General features: G+C 41.7%; 1 protein-coding gene across 3 annotated transcripts in view; it reads left to right on the forward strand.

Moving 5' to 3' along the window:
- The window catches only part of PPM1H (protein phosphatase, Mg2+/Mn2+ dependent 1H), a 305,954-nt gene that overhangs the window by 95,833 nt on the left and 185,491 nt on the right, over positions 1-24,630 (forward strand). For all 3 annotated transcript variants that reach the window (XM_055251348.2, XM_055251350.2, XM_055251349.2), the window contains exon 2: positions 6,993-7,158. In XM_055251348.2, coding sequence (XP_055107323.1) covers positions 6,993-7,158 — 166 coding nt within the window. The remainder of the gene's footprint in view (positions 1-6,992; positions 7,159-24,630) is intronic.

A 24,630-nucleotide genomic window follows, 5' to 3' on the forward strand; every position in this document is an offset into this window, starting at 1 on the left:
ATCTGGGGTAAACTAGCAAGGACATGTCCTATCTCGTGGGGGGCAGCCTCTCCTCAGGTCCAGCTGATTATAGTCACTCAAGATTGTGACGTGTGTAGCTGGATGTATTAATTTTCAAAAGAAATTGGAAAATTAAGATTTTAATATAAATATCCCAATTTTAAAATATTGGCAACTAATTTACCTTTTAATGAACACTTTGTGGGCAAAAATTTTAAAATACCAATCTGATTGTGGGCTGAATGTGGCCCTTGAGACCCCAGTTTGCAACCCCTTGTTGGTCACTGCTCTTAGCCACAGACAGAGCCTGGGAGCCAGAAGGTCTAAGGTTGTGGGGTACAGAAGGACCTCTTCCTAGCCTGTGTTTATTCTGCCTTTACATGCGGCTTCCTCCACAAGATGGCACTTAGACTGCCCAGCCACACTACCACACAAGTCATAAGATGTTACTTAGCCACCTTCAAAAACGTGAAAGCCAAACACCACAGCAATTTCATTTTATACCATCCTTTCTTCTCCCTGGTCATGGATTGTGAACAGGCTGAGATGATCTCCTGTCCCCCTGCCACCTAGAGCCAGGTGAAACCCTCTGGGAGAAGCTGTTATTCTTGATGGATGTTTTGACTGGCCATCCAGCTGGATTTGCTGATGGCTGTTACCAAATGCTTAGGTTCCTGGTCAGAGCTGTGGTTTCTCAGTACCCCAGAAATAAGAGGTTATTACTGCAGCTAGGAATTAAGTCGCCCTTATTTTCCAGCCCATCTGTGTGGCCAGTAACCACTTGAGAGAACCACATGAGACGTTGCCCAAGAGGTCACCTGGAAAAGAGAATTTTCATCTTTGATAGCTTTATTTGGTCTTCCATAAGTTACTTATCCCCCCCCCCACACACACACACTGTATTTTACTGTCTACCTCCTAGTTATATATAAATCTCACTTCACCTGATGGCCCTCAGGAGACACCTGCTCTTAAACATTTGTCAATACTGTCTGCTAACCAGTATGAACACTTAGTGTAAACTTTTTAGCCTAAACTGTCAAGGCCTTGATATTTCCTTGAAAACAAAGCAAGACAACAATAACCACAACACAAGATTCTCTATTTGGCCTTTTTCTGTGGTCCTGAGACCTGTGCTTCTGAGTCCAGGAGCCTGGGGGCCCAGAGCTGATGTGGGTGGGCAGATCTGGATGGGAATCTGGAAGCAGCATGTTCAGAACCATATGGATACTCTCCTGTGTACAGAGCATGTGGCTTGAGAAGAGGGCTCAGAGGAGGTACCTGTTCTGGGAAGCGTCATGCCTTGTCCCCGAAGGCTCTGGATGTCTGGCCATGTGTTCCTGAGGGAGGCAGAGGGATGCTGATGGAAAGGCGTAGAAAGGAGGCGATGCTCCTCTAACTCGCATGGCTGGATAACATCCTTGGGTCCTGATAGAAGAGGCAGCTAGCTTTGCATTTGGTGTATTATGATTAAATAACATATTTTGAGTGCTTACTATGTACCAGGCACTCATCGAATACTTTTCATGCTAGAGCATTTAATTCTCGTAACTCTTTTCTGATGGGAAGTGACTATTCTTATTTTAGGGGAAAGAAGTACCTTGCCCAAGAACACATAGCTGGAGATAGTAATTAACAGAGACCAAGTTTGAATCAGTTGTCTCCGACCATTGTCCCTGTGTCTGCCTTCTGCACTGTGCCGAGTGCCTCATGGTGGGGAGGGAGAGGGAGTTGGTGTTGAGTGACTTTGCCACCTGTGAAGTATTTAGCACCATACGTGCCACATGGGAAACCTTAAAAAATATCCAATCTGTCCTTTGTTGATTGGCTATCTTCTGTAAATCTGTTGAAAACTGTTCTGGGGCCAGTGGCCTTTGTGACAGGACCACTATGTAAGAATACTTGAGGTACTTACTTTGTCTGTGTTTAGCGATAGGGATGTTTTCTAAGTGTCATGTCATCAAATGAGTATCCTTGAAGTCAGGTTTATAAGGTGAGAAGGCAGATAACTTGACAATTTAACAATCATGTAAAAGCAAGACTTTTCTGCTGAAATTGAGGTGGTGATTACAAAATAAATTGACTAGAGTATTTCACAAATAGAAGAAAAATGAGTATTCCAAGTGTGTGTATCATGGTAACACAGAATGAATCGTTTGCTCTTCTAAGTAGATTCTGCTATTGCTACGATCTCACTCATGTTCATGCCTGAGATTTAAGTAATAATTTCAAGGTGTATCTGATACACATACAGGATTTTTTACTTTCAAGTTTGTAAAGCTCTGTGTTTACCTATTTTTACAAGGGGAAAAATCTTAGGGGTTTTGGTTAAATTGAAGGTAGGCTGGTAGGTTAAAGCAGTACATAAATAAATTTAACTTTACCATGTGTCTCTCTCAGGGCAGATGTGTCTTGTTGTTCTTCTAAGAGTTGAATAAACTGGGTATAAACTTTCCATATTGAGGAGACAGTAGCTATGCTTCCCCTTCAACCTCTAACGTTTTTCCTACTTGAATTTAAACCTAACTTCAAAATTACCCATGTCTTTAATTATGATGACTAAAACGCCCCTCCCCAACACACACACACACACACACACACACACACACACACACACAATCTTAGTAAGTCATAGAATTTAATCCATGAAGTACAGCTAAGGAACTGAGATTTGCAAAAGTTAAGTAACTTGACCAAACTACTCTGCCAGTCACTAGCTGTGACTTCGTTTAAAAAGGGAGTAACAGTGGCAGCTACCTTATAGAGTTGACAAGAGGATGAAATGAGTTAATTACTTTCTACAAAATACTAACAGCAGTCTCTGGATCATACATAGTTCCCAACAAATGTGAGATACTATTATCTACATCTAGGAAGTAGCAGAGTTGATTTCTGTCAGATTCGTTCATTCAGTAAACATTTGTTGAGCACCTGCTATGTGCTGTATTCTAGGGAGATAGTTTTTATTAAGAACCACCATGACTTATTACCTCCAGTTTAATTTCCAGAAAAATACTTTCCCTCTTTGTAAACTGGAAAATAATGTGACCAAAGGTATGATGCTTCATGGTCCACCAGCATTTTTTTTAAAGCCTTCAAAATAAGCATCATGGGTAAGTATTGTTTAGGCCAAGAATGTAGATAGTATAGTCGCCTTTCCTGTTGACCTCAAGGTGGTACTGACTTTACTCTGGAGCATATAGCAAGGGAGTGGGGCCCCTGGTCCACCTGCTTGCCTTTAAGGAAACTGTTGAATCTGTTAACAGCGTGCTGCTCCTCAGCTTGTGAAACAAAGTTTTTCTCTATTACTTTTTATAAAATTAAAGGTTTTGTTCACATACAGTTAACAAAGCATTTACTTTTGAAGTACAAAATAAAATATTTGATACTGGTCAAACTTGTTAGCGCCAAATGAGATTGAGAAGAATGAGGCCTTTCTACTAAAGCTGTGTGAAGTAGGGGAGTTGAAATAATATAAACTAGGGGATACGAGTTGTGGCGTTTTTTGTTTTTTTTTTTTAAACACAGTGACTTTAAATTGATATTTAAAATTTAATATTTAAATTAATATTTTATCATCTTAATGGTAATCAGATTTCTGACAAAACAGGCTTACAGAGGTGGGACCGCCATCTTCCCATTAGATTGACATTTCTGACTGTCTGATACTTCATTAGTGTTATTCATAAGCTACGTTCAAATGAAACAGCAAAGTAAGGGCACCAGTAATTGTTCTTTCACAGTTCTCTGGGTTTGAGTCATTGCAGGACAGACCTCTGAACCAGGCACCGACAAGAATAGATGCACAATAGGAAAATAAAACAACCGGAGAGCTGAAGCAGAAAGCTCTCAGAACTAAAAAGTGTGTTCACATTTAGCTGTGTGACCTTCCTTGCGCCAGTCATGGTCATCCAGGTCACTGGTTTCTCATATGCTTGCAATGAAGTTTCTAAGACCTCTTGCTGAAGTTAGGTCAACTTTAGAGTTTAATAACCACTCAGAGAAAGACAGGAGACTAAGCACGTTAAGGGGACAGGGATTCGTGATTTATGTAATTATAGTAGCTTTGTTGTCTGTTGGAAACAGCAGTGGTGGATGAGTCAGCCTGGCATGTAGCTATTGGAGATCAGCGATGCTTTTTTGGTTCAAAAAACAAAACCAAAGGAAAAAACACCTTTCTACAGCCCAAGATGATTAGGTGCCAGTGGTCAGGGTGATGCCAGGTTCTGGAAATAGCAGCCAGGATCTTGTACGGACGACAGTATGGAGGGATGGTTGTCATGAACAGGTTTTCCCAGCTGAACCTCCACTTGAGCTTTCCCCGGGGAAGGCGCTCATTTGGGACCCCATGGTGGTATAACATCACCCAGTAAACAATCCTCCCCAAACATGGTGCTTGGAAAGTCACCAGCAGTGTCTGAGAGGAGGCAGGTGGTATTTTGGACCTCCTTCCTCTGCCTGGTTTGGTTCTCTGAGGAGAGATGTAAAAGGCACGTGCCAGACGAACGCATGTTCTGTACTATGAGCTTCAGCAGCAGGTCCCCTAGTGACTTGGCCTGGATAGCAGGAGCTTCTCTAGGGACAGACAGATCTGAGCCACCTGTTCTTTCCTCTTTCCTGGGCCTTTTCCCAGACTCCTCCAATAGCCAGAGACGCTGGGAAAGGCCCGCCCTCTCAGGCCTGGACCAGATCTTGCCTGATTTGTTGATTCTATGCTTCCCCACAGTCCAGCTCAACCTGTCACAGACTGATGTCCCCAGGGCACAATAGGAAGAGGTTGGGTTAGGGGTCAAGATAGGCTCATTCTGAATCCCAGCTGTGCCACTTCCTGGCTGTGGAGCTTCGGGTAAGTTGCTTAGCTCAGGCAGTAAATGAGGTGGGATTAACCATCATGCAGGTAGCCTGATTGTGTCCTTAATATTTACATTTTATCCTTAAGCCATATGAAAATATCTTCCCTTAGAGGAGAGAGCAAATGCCTTTCCTTGAAGGTGGGGCAAGAAAATACTCATTGAATCCTCCCTTTCCCCACTGCTCAGCCCCTGACAGTGTGTGATAAGCCCCCGAGGCCAATTTGACCTCAGATCAGCAAGGATGCCCACCTCCTTGCACAAGCCCCAGGACAACAATTGTCAAACTTTGTACAACAGTCTACTTAAAGACAAACCTTAGGAAATGCTGTAATATGTGAAATAAGTAAACATAGGCTTTTGTTTATAAAAATATGCTAAAGTTGAAATTCATAGTAAACCTGATAGGACCAGCGAAGCCCTTTTTATTAATACAGAAATTTGAAATTGAGGAAATAGATGACTGATACGATCTTTTTGTTAGAACTTTCAGATAAGTAATTGCAAATAGTAATTAAAAAAAATCTCCTTCCAATCAATGATATGGTCAATTGAAAAGATAGATGGCTTAATATGCTAAAGCTGCCCAAAATATGTCAACTTGCATTTATTTGATCACATGTACAGATGGGAATGAACTTTTAAATTATTGCATTTTTAAAAATGTATACATTTTAAAAATAAAGAAAATGTTAAAATGTCTGAAACACCTCCATAGAGTTCCAGAGTTTGGCAGAAGCGTGCTTTGAAACACGCTCGCTTACATCTTGTGGCACTCAAATCTCAATTTGCTTTCCATTTCCTATTTGGTTGTGGCATGTGTGTGTTGGCTTATGGAAATTGATACCATTTTTAGTACTAAAAGCTATCTGATGTAAGAACTGGTGAAATTTGAATAAGGTCAGGAGTCTGGGTGAGAGTATTGTATCAATGTCATTTTCTCAGTTTGATATTGTACTGTCTTATATAAGATGTTACTGTTTGGAGAATTGGTCAAAAGCTACATGGGACTCTGTACTATTTTTGCAATTTACTCTGAGCCTATTAATTATTGTAGCATGGAAAGGTTTTTAAAAAGTCATTTGAAAATAATGATTTTTAACTGTTAGGCTGTGCAACTCAATCAATAGAGCAGTGTACACACCACACTTATAGAGCGAATTTTTATTTAGCTTACCTTAAAAAGAAAAAACAAACACCTTTTCTTTCCTTACTACTGAGTTCCGTAAACTCCACACTCACTCTGTCAGGACTGTGACACTATTGAAGCTTTAGAAAGGAAACACAGCCAGTGGCAGATCAAGGGAAACTCTTTAAGGAAATCTGTTTTAGCTGCTGCTTAATTACTTAAGAAGAAAGCGGTGTGGAAACCCAAGAGTTGAGTCTATAGTCACCTGATAGAGAAAAAGGTGCATGAATGATGCAGCATGTTTTCCTGAAGCATTTCTGTGCTTCAAACATGTAGTAATTCGAGCAAAGCAGTGTCAACATGCCTTATTATGTGTCTTGGTGTCCAAATCAGAGTGCCTATAGCCCAGTGTGATGAATATTATTCTATATGAAAAAAGACAAAGAGTTAAAAATAGTTTTAAAAGAGTAAACCTTTGATCCATTTGCTTGCCTTTGTGTAAAGCAAACATGGGTATGGCAGTAGTGAAATATCGTTCTCTGTTCTCTTGGATTTTTACGACATGCTGTAAATTACTGCCATGTACCTTGATAAGATTGATGGTGGTTTTGCTGTTTATCACTTGGAGAAGTGAAACAGAATTCCCTGAGCCAGATTATCTGTCTTCATTGTAATTGCCGAAACATTCCGGTTCCTTAACCTGAAAGAGTGATTGCCTCATGTGTTTTGACTAAAATGGATTAGTGTAGTTGATCACATCTATCAGACGCTTGTGGGTGAACAGGTCTCAAAACAACTTCTTTGGTAAATATTTTAATGGGTGCTAACATAATGCCATTAAAAAATTTTTCATTTATTTGGGAACATAAAATACCGAGACCATAATGTTCTTTGCATTAAGAGGGCTGTAGTTCTGGGCCAGTTGTAGAGACTGTCTTGGCTGACCCTTGACAAGGGACTGTGCCCTCAGCTTTATCCGTCTGTCTGACCAGCTTTTCCGGCCTCTTCTCCAGGGTTATCAATGCCGGGAAGAGCACACACAATGAAGACCAAGCCAGCTGTGAGGTGCTCACTGTGAAGAAGAAGGCAGGGGCCATGACCTCAACCCCAAACAGGAACTCATCCAAGAGACGGTCCTCCCTTCCCAATGGGGAAGGGCTGCAGCTGAAGGAGAACTCGGTAAGACCCTTCTTGATCCTTGGTTTTCAGGTGAGAAGAATGGCACACACTTTGGTCCCACTGGAAGACATTAGGGCTTCACCTAAGTCTGGAATGGAAGTGAGAAAGCAGTGTCCCCAGAGTTAGTGGGGTGGCGGGCCTATCGTCATGGCATCACACATACCAAGCTGAAGGCCACACATGTATGACCAGCTTGTGGTTAGGTTTTTAACACAAAGTAAATGAAACACCCACATCATATGTATCTAACTCTTGTTGCAATAACTGATACACACACACACACACACACACACACACACACACACACACACGCACACAATGTTTGATGGTTTCAAAGGAGCCACTTCTAGGTCTTTGTAAGGAAATTGTCCGAAAGCCTCTCATGAGGAGTGGAAGTAACTGGCTGTTGCTTTGAGCCCTGCCATGACTCTGCCCCTTTCTCCTCCTTGCCTGCCCATGATAGTTGTCCATTTGCAGCCCGTGCTTGATGTTCTTCCAAATAAATATCTATTTCAATTGGCCCAAAACTCTTGCAGCCCATGGGGTGGCCTTGCAGACTGAACACTGTTGAAAAACCACAAAATATTTCTCCTGTCTCCAGTTTCTGGGGAATAAAGCAGTCATATCCTCAGAAAGCTCTGAAGGAGCTCTCAGCAAAGGATGGGGAATCATCGACACTCTGTCTGCCAGCAGATGATGTGCTTTAGAGAGAGATGTTTCCTGGGAAAATCAGGAGACACAGAATGGACTGACCCAAATGTGACTATTCATTCTGATCATCTTGAGGATATTTTTGTGTAAAAATTTTCATAGGATTTTAAAAGATCTAGGAATCTTTTCTTAGTTTTAGAAATAGTGTCTCATTGCGGCTGGGCGTGGTGGCTCATGCCTGTAATCCCAGCACTTTGGGAGGCCAAGGTGGGCAGATCACGAGGTCAGGAGATGGAGACCATCCTGGCTAACACAGTGACACCCCGTTTCTACTAAAAATACAAAAAATTAGCCGGGTATGGTGGCGGGCGCCTGTAGTCCCAGCTACTCAGGAGGCTGAGGCAGGAGAATGGCGTGAACCCAGGAGGCAGAGTTTGCAGTGAGCTGAGATCACGCCACTGCACTCCAGCCTGGGTGACAGAGCGAGACTCTGTCTCAAAAAAAATTAAATAAATAAATAAAATAGAAAGGAATAACAGCAGTAACTATCAAATGGTAGAAGGAGGCTGATTGGAAATATGAACTCCAATAGTCCATGGAAAATGTTGAGCACGTGTCTTTTTTTTTTTTTTTTTTTGAGACAGAGTCTCACTCTGTCGCCCAGGCTGGAGTGCAGTGGCGCATCTCGGTTCACTGCAAGCTCCGTCTCCCGGGTTCACGCCATTCTCCTGCCTCAGCCTCTCTGAGTAGCTGGGACTACAGGCGCCCGCCACCACGCCCGGCTAATTTTTTTTGTATTTTTAGTAGAGACGGGGTTTCACCGTGGTCTCGATCTCCTGACCTCATGATCCGCCCGCCTCGGCCTCCCAAAGTGCTGGGATTACAAGCGTGAGCCATAGCACGTGTCTTAATAAATCTGTAATAAGCATTAGTGATTATTATCCTGAGGTCAGTCCCACTTCGTTTTTCTCTATGAGTGAACTTTGTATGTTTCTTCGCTTGTGAATTGGAGATTACACAATTCCTTTCCTACCTACTCCACAGGATTGTTTTGAGGATTGTTATTATGGGAAAGGGCTCGGAAAGTGTGAGGTGTTGATGATCATTGAATACGGGCGCCAGTGACTTAGTATTGCTCTTTCCACTGATATTTTCCCCCTGCCCCTGGGATATAAAGTGATCTCTGTAAAAATCAGTCAGTGTTGACATATGGCCCAAGGCCAGTTGGTGATAGCATTTTTCCTTTTTCCTAAGTTCCTTCTAGAAATGGAGCTGGGGTGACTTTTTAACTTCTCGTCCTTAAGAACAGTGAAACTGGTGCGTAAGCACTTTGGGATGGAGCTGTGGCCCCACCTGTGGTGGTTCCCAATATTTGTGGGGTCCGTCCTCCAAGAGCAAGGGGCCAGCAGAGTGGAGACACCCTGGTGCCCCAGTCCTGCTCTGACCACGGCAGCTTCACTTCTATCTGCTTTACCTATTAGGCTTCTTACTGAGTTTAAGACAAGAGTTGAGCTTCTTTTTCTTTTTTTCAATTGTGGTAAAATGTACATAACATAAAATTTACCAATTTTAGGCATATAATTCAGTGGCATTATGTATATTCACATGTTTGGACAACCATCACCTTCATCATCTCCAGAACCTTTTCAGGTTCTCAGACTGAAACTCTATATTCGTTAAACACTAACTCTCCATTCCTTCCTCCCTTGGTGCCCACCATTCTATTTCCTGTCTCTGTGAGTGGACCACTGCAGGTACCTCACATAAGTAGAATCATATACTATTTGTCCTTCTGTGCCTGGCTTATTTCACTTAGCATAATGTTCTCAAGGTTTTACCCATGTTGTAATGTGAGCCAGAATTTTTTACCTTTCACCTATTCTGAATAATGCTGTCGTGAACATAGGTGAACAAATATCTCTTTGAGTCCCTGCTTTCAATTCTTCTGGCTATATATCTAGAGGAGGATTTGATGAATCATGTGATAATTCAGTTTAATTTTTTGAGGGACTACCACAGTTTTTCACAGTGGCTGCTCCATTTTACATTCCTACCAACAATGGAGAGGGCTTCCTATTTCTCCACGTCTTCACCAGCACTTGTTTTCTGTTTGTTTGTTTTTTTATAGTAATCATTCTAATGGGTGTGAGGTAGTATTTCACTGTACTTTTGGTTTGCATTTCCCTAATGATTAGTGATGTTGAGCATTTTTTCATTGTGTATTGGACCTTTGTATATGTTCTTCAGAGAAATGCCTATTCAAGTCCTTTGCCCATTTTAAAAATTGGATTGTCTGTTTTGTTGTTTTTGTTTGTGCTGCTTTTTAAAAACTTGAAAACCATTACCTAGTGTGGAAGATCAATCACTGAGCACCTGCTATGTACTGAGAACTGGATGCTGGAGATTTGGCAGGGAATGAAATAGACAAAATCCCTACTTAGAGGGAGCTTCCATTCGTAGAGGGAGACAAATATAGTGTGCCAGATGACAGACGCTATGGAGATACAAAACCAACTGGGGAACCCAGAATATAGGAAGTCTGAGGGTGCCAGGGGTAGTTAAAGAAGGCATCACTGAGAAGGTGACATTTGGGCAAAGATCTGAAATTGCAGCTATTTGAAGGAAGAGCATTTATCGTTCTGGACAACTGAAAGACCCCAAGGCGGGAACCGGCCTTATGTTCTCAAGGTTTAGGAAGGAGGTCTGTGTGGTTGGAGCAGAAATATTGTAAAGCCTGGATTGCAGCAAATGTTGTCAGAAAAGTCATAGGAGTGGAGTGAGCCAGTCGGGAAGGACGTTGAAGGTCACTGTCAAGACTTTGGCTTCCACTTCTGTAATTTACTAGCAGAGGACACTGGACACACTGGTTAAAAGAGGCCAGTGGTTTTTCCCATCTAGTAGACATTCCCTTAACAGTAAAACTCAAATATGGTAGCACTTAGGAAAGGATGGTGAGAGTACAGGGCTCAGGGCAAGAAAACATCTGCAGAGACAAGTAAAGCGGATTGTACCCACCCTTCCTGTTCCTTCACCCACTGAACATATTGAACTCTGAGTCTGCATGCTGAGCTTTGGGATAAGGAGATAAAACACAACATAGTTCCCATCCTCCTAGTGCTGAGTCGAGCGGGGAGAGTCACTGGCAGTGGTACTACAATGGAGTGAGTTTTCAGAGGCAGATGAAAAGCCCAGTTTGTAGGGAAGTCTGACTCAGATTGGTCACTGATGATTTGGAGAACAACCAAGGAGAAGGGGATGGGTAAGGTTAGGAAAGCCTTCCTTGAGAAATTGACATTTGAGCTGGGATCTTGGAAAGTGAATAGGAGTGAAGCAAGCAAACAAAAGAAATGGGGGTTTCTTATAGAAGGAACATGTATAGGCAAAGACAGGTTGGCATGAGAGCACATGAGGCATGTCTTCCAGTGTTTTGGAAAATATGTGGTCTCTTGGAGGGTTGGCAAGACAGGAAGAGTAAGCAGGCATCACAAGGGTCATCATACACCATAATAAGCTGGGATTTTTACCAAAGTATTTTAGACAAGGGCAAGATGACTCAAGACAGTGGTGGCAGTGGGAAGGCTGACTTGGGAAGGCCAGGAGTCCAAACCTAGAGGCTGGGATGCTAGTTAGGAGGCTCGTGCAGAAATATGGGTGAGAAATGATAATGGCTTAAAATAAGGCACTGATCAGTGCAAGGGACAGGCTCAGAAGAGATTAAATGAGAGATACAGTTAAGGTGAGCAGATGACCAACTGCTTGGAACAGGGAGAAGATGAAGATACCAGGCTCAGCCACTAGGTGCTGGTCATTGAAAAGTGGACCATTGGGTGGTAAGGGGATGGGCAGAGGTGATGACTTGCGTTTTGAGTATACTGATTCTGATTCTACCTTTCCAGGTGAAAGTGTTTTGTAGGAAATTAGAAATAAGGGTTTGGAGCTCATGCACAAGCCTAAGGAGGCTTAGATTTAAGGAGTTAGAAGATTGAAAATTATAGTTGAAGCCATAGAAGTGGCTTGGGTGACACAGAAGGTATAAAAGTGTGTAATGGAAACAGGATGACAGTGGGGTTCTAGAAGCTTCAAGAAGAGAGGGGTACTGTGAAGAGGGAAGGTATCTATGGCATGGGCCACACAGTGATAAGAAAGATAAGGATGGGAAAAGTGGACATATAATGTTATAAGTAAAAAATGGAACAACAGGATAAATAATGGCATCATGGTTTTATCTGCAAACAGAGTTGACAGGCGTGAAGGATGGCAAACCAAAGATGCCTGAAGCCCCTCTGGAATACATATGTTTAATTTCTCCCTCCTTTCTTGACCTCTTTTGTCTCCTGTAAATTTAGTAAAGTCAAAATATGTGTTTTCAAAAGATTTCTTTCATGTATAATATAGCTTCACCTTCCTTGGAGATTAAAGAAAACCTAAAATTTTTATTAAAATAACATGAAATTTACAATGAAAACATTATTATAGGAATTTTTTATTTGTTAGAAACATCAGTGATGTACACAGGATTTCAATAGAAGTGTGACTTTATATTTCATGACCTTTCTTATCTTGAGTGGCCACATGGTAGCTGGGAAGCAACGAGATGACCTTTTCTTTTTCTGAGATGAAGTCTCACTCTGTCGCCCAGGCCGGAGGGCAGTGGCATAATCTCAGCTCACTGCAACCTTTGCCTCCCAGGTTCAAGCTCTTCTCTTGTCTCAGCTTCCTGAATAGCTGGGATTACCGGCAAGCACCACCATACCCGGCTAATTTTTGTATTTTTAGTAGAGATGGGGTTTCGCCATGTTGGCCAGGCTGGTCTTGAACTTCTGACCTCAGGTGATCTGCCCACCTCAGGCTCCTGAAGTGTTGGGATTACAGACGAGAGCCACTGCACCCAGCGAGATGACCTTTTCTACTACAGATAATTATGAATTGGTGTAAAGATTTTAAGACAACTCTTATCCATCCCAAATGCCAATTCATAAAGAATTATTTTATCCTGTTAATACACATAATCTTTCAGCCTCCCATTTTAAAGCAAAGCTTAAAAACTTTTTTTTTTGGTAGAGAAAATAAATAACTGTTTTCTTCCTCTCCCAGCTTCCATGAGGCATTTACTGAAGGAATGTCATTTCCTGTGTTTGAGCTCTTTTTTTTTTTTTTATTATAATGTAATTGGTGGTAATTTGGCATTTTATTTTTTTTTTATTATACTTTAAGTTCTAGGGTACATGTGCACAACATGCAGGTTTGTTACATATGTATACATGTGCCATGTTGGTGTGCTGCACCCATTAACTCGTCATTTTCATTAGGTATTTCTCCTAATGCTATCTCTCCCCCGCCCCCCACTCCGTGACAGGCCCCAGTGTATAATGTTGCCCTTCCTGTGTCCAAGTGTTCTTATTGTTCAACTCCCACCTATGAGTGAGAACACGTGATGTTTGATTTTCTCTCCTTGTGATAGTTTGCTCAGAATGATGGTTTCCAGCTTCATCCATGTCCCTGCAAAGGACATGAACTCATCCGTTTTTATAGCTGCATAGTATTCTATGGTATATATGTGCCACATTTGCTTAATCCAGTCTATCACTGATGGACATTTGGGTTGTTTCCAAGTTTTTGCTATCGTAAATAGTACTGCAATAAACAAATGTGTGCATGTGTCTTCATAGTAGCATGATTTATAATCCTTTGGGTATATACCCAGTAATAGGATGGCTGGGTCAAATGATATTTCTAGTTCTAGATCATTGAGGAATCGCCACACTGTCTTCCACAATGGTTGAACTAGTTTACACTCCCAACAGTGTAAAAGCGTTCCTATTTCTCCACAACCTCTCCAGCATCTGTTGTTTCTTGACTTTTTAATCGCCACTCTAACTGGTGTGAGATGGGTATCTCATTGCAGTTCTGATTTGCATTTCTTTGATGGCCGGTGATGATGAGGATTTTTTTCATGTGTGTGTTGGCTGCATAAATGTCTTCTTTTAAGAAGTGTCTGTTCATATCCTTTGCCCACTTTTTGATGTTTTTTTCCCTTGTAAATTTGTTTCTTTGTAGATTCTGGACATTAGCCCTTTGTCAGATGGGTAGATTGCAAAAATTTCTCCCATTCTGTAGGTTGCCTGATGGTAGTTTCTTTTGCTGTGCAGAAGCTCTTCAGTTTAATTAGATTCCATTTGTCTATTTTGGCTTTTGTTGCGATTGCTTTTGGTGTTTTAGTCATGAAGTCCTTGCCCATGCCTAGGTCCTGAATGGTATTGCCTAGGTTTTCTTCTAGGCTTTTTATGATTTTAGGTCTAACATTTAAGTCTTTAATCCATCTTGAATTAATTTTTGTATAAAGTTTAAGGAATGGATCCAGTTTCAGCTTTCTACATATGGCTAGCCAGGTTTCCCAGCACCATTTATTAAATAGGGAATCCTTTCCCCATTTCTTGTTTTTGTCAGGTTTGTCAGAGATCAGATAGTTGTAGATGTGTGATGTTATTTCTGAGGGCTCTGTTCTGTTCCATTGATCTACATCTCTGTTTTGGTACCAGTACCATGCTGTTTTGGTTACTGTAGCCTTGTAGTATAGTTTGAAGTCAGGTAGCATGATGCCTCCAGCTTTGTTCTTTTGGCTTAGGATTGTCTTGGCAATGTGGGCTCTTTTTTGGTTCCATATGAACTCTAAAGTAGTTTTTTCCAATTCTGTACAGACAGTCATTGGTAGCTTGATGGGGATGGCATTGAATCTATAAATTACTTTGGGCAGTGTGGCCATTTTCACAATATTGATTCTTCCTATCCATGAGCATAGAATGTTCCTCCATTTGTTTGTGTCCTCTTATATTTCGTTGAGCAGTGGTTTGTAGTTTTCCTTAAAGAAGCCCTTCACATCCCTTGTAAGTTGGATTCCTAGGTATTTTATTCTCTTTGTAGCAATTGTGAATGGGAGTCCACTCATGATTTGGTTCTCTGTCTGTTATTGGTGTATAGGAATGCTTATGATTTTTGCACGTTGATTTCATATCCTGAGACTTTGCTGAAGTTGCTTATGAGCTTAAGGAGATTTTGGGCTGAGACAATGGGGTTTTCTAAATATACAATCATGTCATCTGCAAACAGGGACAATTTGACTTCCTCATTTCCTAATTGAATTCCCTTTATTTCTTTCTCTTGCCTGATTGCCCTGGCCAGAACTTCCAACACTGTGTTGAACTAAGAGTGGGGAGAGAGGGCATCCCTGTCTTGTGCCAGTTTTCAAAGAGAATGCTTCCAGTTTTTGCTCATTCAGTATGATATTGACTGTGGGTTTGTCATAAATAGCTCCTATTATTTTGAGATACATGCCATCAATACCTAGTTTATTGAGAGTTTTTAGCATGAAGGGCTGTTGAATTTTGTCAAAGGCCTTTTCTGCATCTATTGAGATAATCATGTGGTTTTTGTCATTGGTTCTGTTTATGTGATGGATTATGTTTATTGATTTGCATATGTTGAACAAGCCTTGCATCCCAGGGATGAAGCCAACTTGATCATGGTGGATAAGCTTTATGATGAGCTGCTGGATTTGGTTTGCCAGCATTTTATTGAGGATTTTTGCATCAATGTTCATCAAGGATATTGGTCCAAAATTCTCTTTTTTGGTTGTGTCTCTGCCAGGCTTTGGTATCAGGATGATGCTGGCCTCATAAAATGAGTTAGGGAGGATTCCCTCTTTTTCTATTGATTGGAATAGTTTCAGAAGGAATGGTACCTCTGGTAGAATTTGGCTGTGAATCCATCTAGTTCTTGACTTTTTTTGGTTGGTAGGCTATTAATTATTGCCTCAATTTCAGAGCCTGTTATTGGTCTATTCAGAGATTCAACTTCTTCCTGGTTTAGTCTTGGGAGGGTGTATGTGTCCAGGAATTTATCCATTTCTTCTAGATTTTCTAGTTTATTTGCATAGAAGTGTTTATAGTATTCTCTGATGGTAGTTTGTATTTCTGTGGGATTGGTGGTGATATCCCCTTTATCATTTTTTATTGCATCTCTTTGATTCTTCTCTCTTTTCTTCTTTATTAGTCTTGCTAGCAGTCTATCAATTCTGTTGATCTTTTCAAAAAATCAGCTCCTGAATTCATTGATTTTTTTGAAGGGTTTTTTGTGTGTCTCCTTCAGTTTTGTTCTGATCTTAGTTATTTCTTGCCTTCTGCTAGCTTTTGAATGTGTTTGCTCTTGCTTCTCTAGTTCTTTTAATTGTGATGTTAGGGTGTCAATTTTAGATCTTTTCTGCTTTCTCTTGTGGGCATTTAGTGCTATAAATTTCCCTCTACACACTGCTTTAAATGTGTCCCAGAGATTCTGGTATGTTGTGTCCTTGTTCTCATTGGTTTCAAAGAACATCTTTGTTTCTGCCTTCATTTTGTTATGTACCCAGTAGTCATTCAGGAGCAGGTTGTTCAGTTTCCATGTAGTTGTGCGATTTTGAGTGAGTTTCTTAATCCTGAGTTCTAATTTGATTGCATTGTGGTCTGAGAGACAGTTTGTTGTGATTTCTGTTCTTTTACATTTGTTAAGGAGTGCTTTACTTCCAACTATTTTGGAGTAAGTGCTATGTGGTGCTGAGAAGAATGTATAGTCTGTTGACTTGGGGTGGGGAGTTCTGTAGATGTCTATTAGGTCCACTTGGTGCAGAGCTGAGTTCAAGTCCTGGATATCTTTGTTAACCTTCTGTCTCGTTGATCTAATATTGACAGTGGGGTGTTAAAGTCTCCCATTATTATTGTGTGGGAGTCAAAGTCTGTTCGTAGGTCCCTAAGGACTTGCTTTATGAATCTGGGTGCTCCTGTATTGGGTGCATATATATTTAGGATAGTTAGCTCTTCTTGTTGAATCGATCCCTTTACTATTATGTAATGGCCTTTTTTGTCTCTTTTGATCTTCTTTGGTTTAAAGTCTGTTTTATCAGAGATTAGGATTGCAACCCTGCTTTTTTTTGCTTTCCATTTGCTTGGTAGATCTTCCTGCATCCCTTTATTTTGAGCCTATGTGTGTCTCTGCACATGAGATGGGTCTCCTGAATACAGCATACTGATGGGTCTTGACTCTTTATCCAATTTGCCAGTCTGTGTCTTTTAATTGGGTCATTTAGCCCATTCACATTCAAGGTTAATATTGTTATGTGTGAATTTGATCCTGTCATTATGATGTTAGCTGGTTATTTTGCCCATTAGTTGATGCAGTTTCTGCCTAGCCTCTATGGTCTTTACAGTTTGGCATGTTTTTGCAGTGCCTGGTACTGGTTGTTCCTTTCCATGTTTAGTGCTTCCTTCAGGAGCTCTTGTAAGGCAGGCCTGGTGGTGACAAAATCACTCAGCATTTGCTTGTCTGTAAAGGATTTTATTTCTCCTTCACTTATGAAGCTTAGTTTGGCTGGATATGAAATTCTGAGCTGAAAATTCTTTTAAGAATGTTGAATATTGGCCCCCACTCTCTTCTGGCTTGTAGAGTTTCTGCCGAGAAATCCACTGTTAGTCTGATGGGCTTCCCTTTGCAGGCAACCCGACCTTTCTCTCTGGCTGCCCTTAACATTTTTTCCTTCATTTCAGCCTTGGTGAATCTGACAGTTATGTGTCTTGGGGTTGCTCTTCTCGAGGAGTATCTTTGTGGCGGTTTCTGTATTTTCCTGAATTTGAATGTTGGCCTGCCTTGCTAGGCTGGGGAATTTCTCCTGGATCATATCCTGCGGAGTGTTTTCCAACTTGGTTCCATTCTCCCTGTCACTTTCAGGTACACCAGTCAAATGTAGATTTGGTCTTTCCACATAGTCCCATATTTCTTGGAGGCTTTGTTCATTTCTTTTTACTTTTTTATCTCTAAACTTCTCTTCTTGCTTTGTTTCATTAATTTGATCTTCATTCACTGATACCCTTTCTTCCACTTGATCGAATTGGCTATTGAAGCTTGTGCATGTGTCACGTAGTTCTCTTGCCATGGTTTTCAGCTCCATCAGGTCATTTAAGGCCTTCTCTACACTGTTTATTCTAGTTAGCCATTCATCTAATCTTTTTTCAAGGTTTTTAGCTTCTTTGTGATGGGTTCGAACGTCCTCCTTTAGCTCAGAGAAGTTTGTTATTACTGACCTTCTGAAGCCTACTTCTGTCAGCTCATCAAAGTCATTCTCCATCCAGCTTTGTTCTGTTGTTGGAGAGGAGCTGTGATCCTTTGGAGGAGAAGAGGTGCTCTGGTTTCTCCCCATCTTTGTGGTTTTATCTACCTTTGGTCTTTGATGCTAGTGACCTACAGATGGGGTGTTGGTGTGGACGTCCTTTTTGTTGATGTTGATGCTATTCCTTTCTGTTTGTTAGTTTTCCTTCTAAGAGTCAGGTTCCTCAGCTTGCAGGTCTGTTGGAGTTTCCTGGAGTTCCACTCCAGATCCTATTTGCCTGGGTATCACCAGCAGAGGCTGCAGAACCGCAAATATTGAAGAACGGCAAATGTTGCTGCCTGATCGTTCCTCTGGAAGCTTCGTCTCAGAGGGGCACCCGGCTGTATGAGGTGTCAGTCAGCCCCTACTGGGAGGTGCCTCCCAGTTAGGCTACTTGGGGGCCAAGGACCCACTTGAGGAGACAGTCTGTCCATTCTCAGATCTCAAACTCCGTGCTGGGAGAACCACTACTCTCTTCATAGACAGGGACATTTAAGTCTGCAGCAGTTTCTGCTGCCTTTTGTTCAGCTGTGCCCTGCCATCAGAGGGTGGGGTCTACAGAGGCAGCAAGCCTTGCAGAGCTGCGGTGGGCTCTGCCCAGTTCGAGCTTCCCCAGCCGTTTTGTTTACCTACTCAAGCCTCAGCAACAGTGGACGTCCCTCCCCCTGCCAGGCTGCTGCCTTGCCAGTCGATCTCAGACTGCTGCGCTAGCAGTGAGCAAGGCTCCATGGGTGTGGGACCCACTAAGCTAGGCGCTGGATATAATCTCCTGGTGTGCCATTTGCTAAGGCCACTGGAAAAGCGCAGTATTTGGGTGGGAGTGTCCCGATTTTCCAGGTGTAGCCTGTCATGGATTCCCCTGGCTAGGAAAAGGAATTCCCCAACCCCTTGTGCTTCCCAGATGAGGTGATGCCCCACTCTGCTTCAGCTAGCCCTCTGTGGGCTGCACCCACTGTCCAACCAGTCCCAATGAGATGAACTAGGTACCTCAGCTCGAAATGCAGAAATCGCTGTTTTCTGCATTGATCACACTGGGAGCTGCAGACCAGAGCTGTTTCCATTTGGCCATGTTGGAACAGACTCATGTTTGGGCTCTTGACAGTGGCACCTGACTTATAAGAAAGAAAATACAATTAATTTCAGATTCCATCTGCATATAAGTAAAAAGTCAGGAGCTAAAGAAGCAATGTTTGAAAGAAGTAAAACAACAACAACAAAAAAAACAAAGGCACACGAATTTAAATGTTTTAAGGTGTCCTGCACTGTAGTATTTTAGCCTGAAGAAATGTAAGGGGATGTGGTTGAATTTTTCTAGTCTCCATCTCCAACACTCTCTAATGGATGTAGGTTTTGTTTTGTTTTTTAATTAAGAGTTTAGTGATATCACTTGTAATTCAGAAACAATAAACATTTCTCCTTCGGGGTTAAGAAAGCAATGTTTTGGCCAGCTGCGGTGGCTCTTGCCTGTATTCCCAGCACTTTGGGAGGCCAAGGCGGGCGCATTCCCTGAGCTCAGGAGTTTGCGACTAGCCTGGGCAACACAGTGAAACCCCGTCTCTACTGAAATACAAAAAATTAGCTGGGCTTGGCTTGAATCCGGGAGGTGGAGAGGTTGCAGTGAACCAAGATCATACCACTGCACTCCAGCCTGGGCAACTGAGCGAGACTGTCTCAAAAAAAAAAAAAAAGAAAGAAAGAAAGAAAGAAACATTTTGAGATATTTGATGAAGCAGGTATGTAGTACAGTAGAGAAGGACATTCTCAATGACAAATGAAGGTGGAACTTTTCCTGTGCTTGGATCATTTTGGGATAGCTTAATGTGAACAGCTGTAAGCCCACAGTCTGGCAGATAGCAAATAGACACTCTGTGGCAATGTGCAAGCCTCTTAACATGCCTACCTCTGAGTACTGATGTGGGAACATAGGATGGGTGGCCAGGAAAGAAGGAAATCTACAATTCTGGCACTTCCAAAATACACTTTCATGAGACTGTCTATTAGGAAAACTGCTGTAAGCTTGTTGAGGACAATACCTATACCCAGCGGCCTCCTGATTCCCACGGAAGGCTTTTTAATTAACCAGCTCAAGATTTGTGGACATGAATCACCATTGCTAGGTTTTCTTTCCTTTGATTTGGAAGGTTATAAAGAGTCTTTATTTATCATACTGATTGCCATCCTCAGGCGAAAACACAGCTTTTCCAAGAGGTTTTGCTTTTCAGTTCCCAAATATTTAGTCATTCCAGGAATGAAATAAGAGGAGGAGGGTACCAGGTGACTTCTCTGTGGAAGGAGAAAGAGATCACTCTGAAAGGCGTGTCATAACCTAGTACTAAGGTAAGAATTGCATGTACTTACATAAGATGCGTGGGTGGGAAATATTTAGGGTATTGTGGCCATAACCAGGACATTTTTTTGCCCACATCTGACTCCCTATTTGGAACAGATTGTTTTTGGCTTGAGACTAGACTTCTGAACACATGCATTCCAAGTCTACTTCCTTAGGAGCACCCTTGTGTTGTTTAATTTAGCCAAAACACATCAAAGTGTGTGGTTTCAGTATCTGCTAGTTCAGTGTCTAATTACAATAACAGGAGATGGCTGTGTCAGCATCTCGGCCAAGACCATCAGCAGGGGAGAGGAAAGCTGATTATCTTTCTCAGCAGAGGACAGGGCAGCACTGTGGGAACTCCAGGCAAATAGGATCAAAATGGGGCAGGGAGAGGAAAAAGGAACATGAGAAAGGGACTATTTCAACTTTCTGAACTGAGGTTTTGCCATTCTTTTTATCTGTTTTTGTAAAAAGTACTCTTTCACCCCCAGAACATGGAATGAAGGTTGCTTCTGGTTCTACAACAGCAGCCCTTTGGAATATTTGGCCCTCATCAGGCAGTTGGATCCCTGCAATGTCAGCTATAAAAATGCAATGGGAGCAGCCTTTTATGCATCTCATTTTATTATGCTAAAATTTTGTTCCTTGTTCTGCACATGTGAAGAAAATAAAAATTTTCTTCTTAGATTTTTTTTTTTTTTTTTTTTGGAGACAGGGTCTCGCTCTGTTGCCCAGGCTGGAGTGCAGTGGTGCAATCTTGGCTCTCTGCAAGCTCTGCCTCCCGGGTTCACGCCATTCTCCTGCCTCAGCCTCCTGGGTAGCTGGGACTACAGGCGCCCGCCACCATGCCCGGCTAATTTTTTGTATTTTTAGTAGAGACAGGGTTTCACCGTGTTATCCAGGATGGTCTGGATCTCCTGACCTTGTGATCCACCTGTCTTGGCCTCCCAAAGTGCTGGGATGATAGGCATGAACCACTGCGCCTGGCCAATTTTTTTGTTTGTTTGTTTGTTTGTTTTATATCAGTAATGCAGTGGTTTCCTTCAAAACTCTTTTAGTTCTAGGGACATAGAACTCTTGCCAGTGATTAAGATGGATGATTTTACAACCAGGAATTGAGGAGGCTGATGTCAGCTAGAATCCCTTTAAAGGCCCCTTCTTGGTGGGTGTTGGATTACTCTGAAGACCAGGTTTGACCAAGATGTACATAGTAGCTGAGAACACAACATGGTTTCACTATAGTTTCCCACTGTGGCAAAATGTAAGGTGCAAGGAAAATAAATCATGTTGAGATGGAAATTTCTTCTTGCTTCACTTATAATCTGACTTCCCACAGCTTTAAGTGGGAAGTACATTGTCAAGGGCAATAAACTTTATTTTCTTCTTTCATTTCTTCTAAAAAAAAAAAAAAAAACCATAAATAATATTCAGCACTCGTGTACCAGACACTGATTTTAGTGCCTTGCTGGTATTAATTCATTTAACCTCATATAGGCTGAGTATCCCTTATCCAAAATGCTTGAAACTAGAAGTGTTTGGGATTTCAGATTTTTTCAGATTTTTGATTATTTGCATATACATAATGAGATATCTTGGGAATGAGACCCAAGTTTAAACACAAAATTCATTAGTGTTTTGTATGCACCTTATATACATAGCCTGAAGGTAGTTTTGTTTTTCCTTGGGGTTGCTAAATAAACCAGATGTAGTGTGCCTGTGTTTCTACCATGACCCACTGAGATCAGGTGTAGAATTCTCCACTTGTGATGTCAGGTCCATGCTCAAAAGTTTTGGATTTCAGAGCATTTTCCAGACTTTTGGATTAGGAGTGCCCAAACTGTAATATGTGCATAAATATGTATTATTATTGCCTTTTTTTAACTGGTGAGGAAGCTGAGGCACAGAGCTAGAAAGTGTAGATCTTGATTCAACCCAGGCAGTCTGGCCTCAGCGTCTAGACTTACACCATGCTGCCTCTGTATGCATTAACAGTTGAGACATGGAGCAGGAAAATCTCTTTGGGAAAGTCAGACATCAAGGAAGAATAACTCCTAATGTTGACATGTATAATTTCAATAAAATTTGACACTAAATATTTTCTCATTTCCATTATGATTTCTCTTTTGATATGGGAGTTAGTTAGCAGTGTCCCCTGTCAACTCAGAAAGTGTAATAGCTCTTACTCAGATGAAAAACAGAGCTAAAGGCCGGGCGCGGTGGCTCACGCTTGTAATCCCAGCACTTTGGGAGGCCGAGGCGGGCGGATCACGAGGTCAGGATATCGAGACCACGGTGAAACCCCGTCTCTACTAAAAATACCAAAAAAAAAATTAGCCGGGCGTGGTGGCGGGCGCCTGTAGTCCCAGCTACTCGGAGAGGCTGAGGCAGGAGAATGGCGTGAACCCGGGAGGCGGAGCTTGCAGTGAGCCGAGATTGCGCCACTGCACTCCAGCCTGGGCGACAGAGCGAGACTCTGTCTCAAAAAAAAAAAAAAAGAAAAAAAAAAGAAAAACAGCTAAAATGAAATTACTGTCTTCTCTTTATAGTGTATTTTCTTGCTAAATTATAGAAAGACCATCATTTGCATAAACCATGGGAAGAAAAAAGCCTTCTGATTGGAAAAGCATGAATACCTGCGTTTGAATCCTGTCTCTGCCCCTTACTAGATGTGTTATCTTGTGCAAGTCAGTCGGCTTCTCCATACCTCAATTTTCCCATCTGTAAATTGGTTATAATAGGTGCTATTTCATAGGCTTATTAGAGCGAAGTGAGTTAAAATATGAAAAGTGCTTAGAATAGTGCATGGGGTAAGTGCTCGCTAAATATTATCTATTGTCATTGTTTCTAATGGTGGATTGGCAACTGCACTTCAGTATTATTTCGTAGTACTTATGTTTTTTCCATAAACTAATTTAGGGAGAAGTTGTTGATGTATTAACTAATAGTTTAAGAATATTCCTGAGTTGATGCTAGAATAAATCACAATGCAATTTAGCAAAAACTGTTATAAACTTTGTATTTCCTTTTATAAATTAGTATTTTAAGACAGGTCTAAGTTGCCATTTAAAAACAAAAGCCGGACTTACTAAACCTATCCTGCACCTTACTGCCTCATTATGTTGGAGGAATTGAACCAAAGAAACCTGCAATTCATATCGTCATATCCTGAGAAGGAAGCAGCATATTCATTAAAGTATATGAAATTAAGGGATTTTTTTCCTCCACTGCAGAGCAGAGTATCTGAACAATTTAGTCAAAAAAAGAGGTATGGTAAAAAGCGAACTACGCTGTAGGGTCATGGCTCCATGTGGACAGCAATAGAACATGGGCCCTAGGAAGGTCTTTCATGAAGTCACTCAAATGTTCTCTCATCTCTACCTCCTCATTGGCTTATTCTTCTCCCTTTCACTGTGGTACTGTGAGGATCAGATGGAAAACTGGACGTCGAAAGCCCTGTGGATGGAATGCCTATAGCAGATACTCTGGACTGTGCATTATCATCTTCACTGTGATTCCTGGAAAACTGGCCAGAAAGTTTACGGAAATCAAACCATATGATCACATATATGGTGGGGAAACCGAAGAATATGGCAACTCTGTTTCCCCAAGGGGAAGTGATCAATCCCTTTTCTTTGGTAGTGGGAGAGATGGGGGTAGAAAGTGCATTCTGTGCTCATACAGGGCATTCTGTAAAATCAACTATGAGATGTCACTCAAAGTGGGATTTCTACATTTGTGATAGGCCTTTCCTGCTGTTGATATGGCCCCTCCACTGGTTGTATAAATACCTGAATAGTTAGGGTGGCAAAGGGAAGAATAATACTAAATAAGCTAAGGACTTGTGAATGCTACCAGGAGGATACCACTTTTTCCCTTCAGACAACTATTTCTAAATTAACAGTCTCCAAATCGTAAGTTAAAAAGAATTTTTTTGGCAGAGTGTGGTGGCTCATGCCTGTAATTTCACAGCGTTGGGAGACCGAGGCAGGAGGGTCACTTGAGGCCAGGAGTTTGAGACCCATCCTGGGCAACATAGCAAGACCCTCTCTACAAAAAATTTAAAAATTAGCCAGGTGTGGTGGTACATGTCTGCAATCCTAGCTTCTTGGGGGGGCCAAGGCGGGAGGATAGCTTGAGGCCAGGAGTTCAAGACTAGCCTGGGCAAAATAAGGAGACCTCATCTCTACAAAAATAAAAATAAAAATAAAAAATAGCCTGGTGTGGTGGTGCACCCATGGTCCCATCTACTCAGGAGGCTGAGGTGGGAGGATGGCTTGAACCCAGGAGATTGAGGCTGCAGTGAACTATGATCATG

Source organism: Symphalangus syndactylus, chromosome 17 (assembly GCF_028878055.3).
Source record: "Symphalangus syndactylus isolate Jambi chromosome 17, NHGRI_mSymSyn1-v2.1_pri, whole genome shotgun sequence".
Classification (NCBI taxonomy): Eukaryota; Metazoa; Chordata; class Mammalia; order Primates; family Hylobatidae; genus Symphalangus; species Symphalangus syndactylus.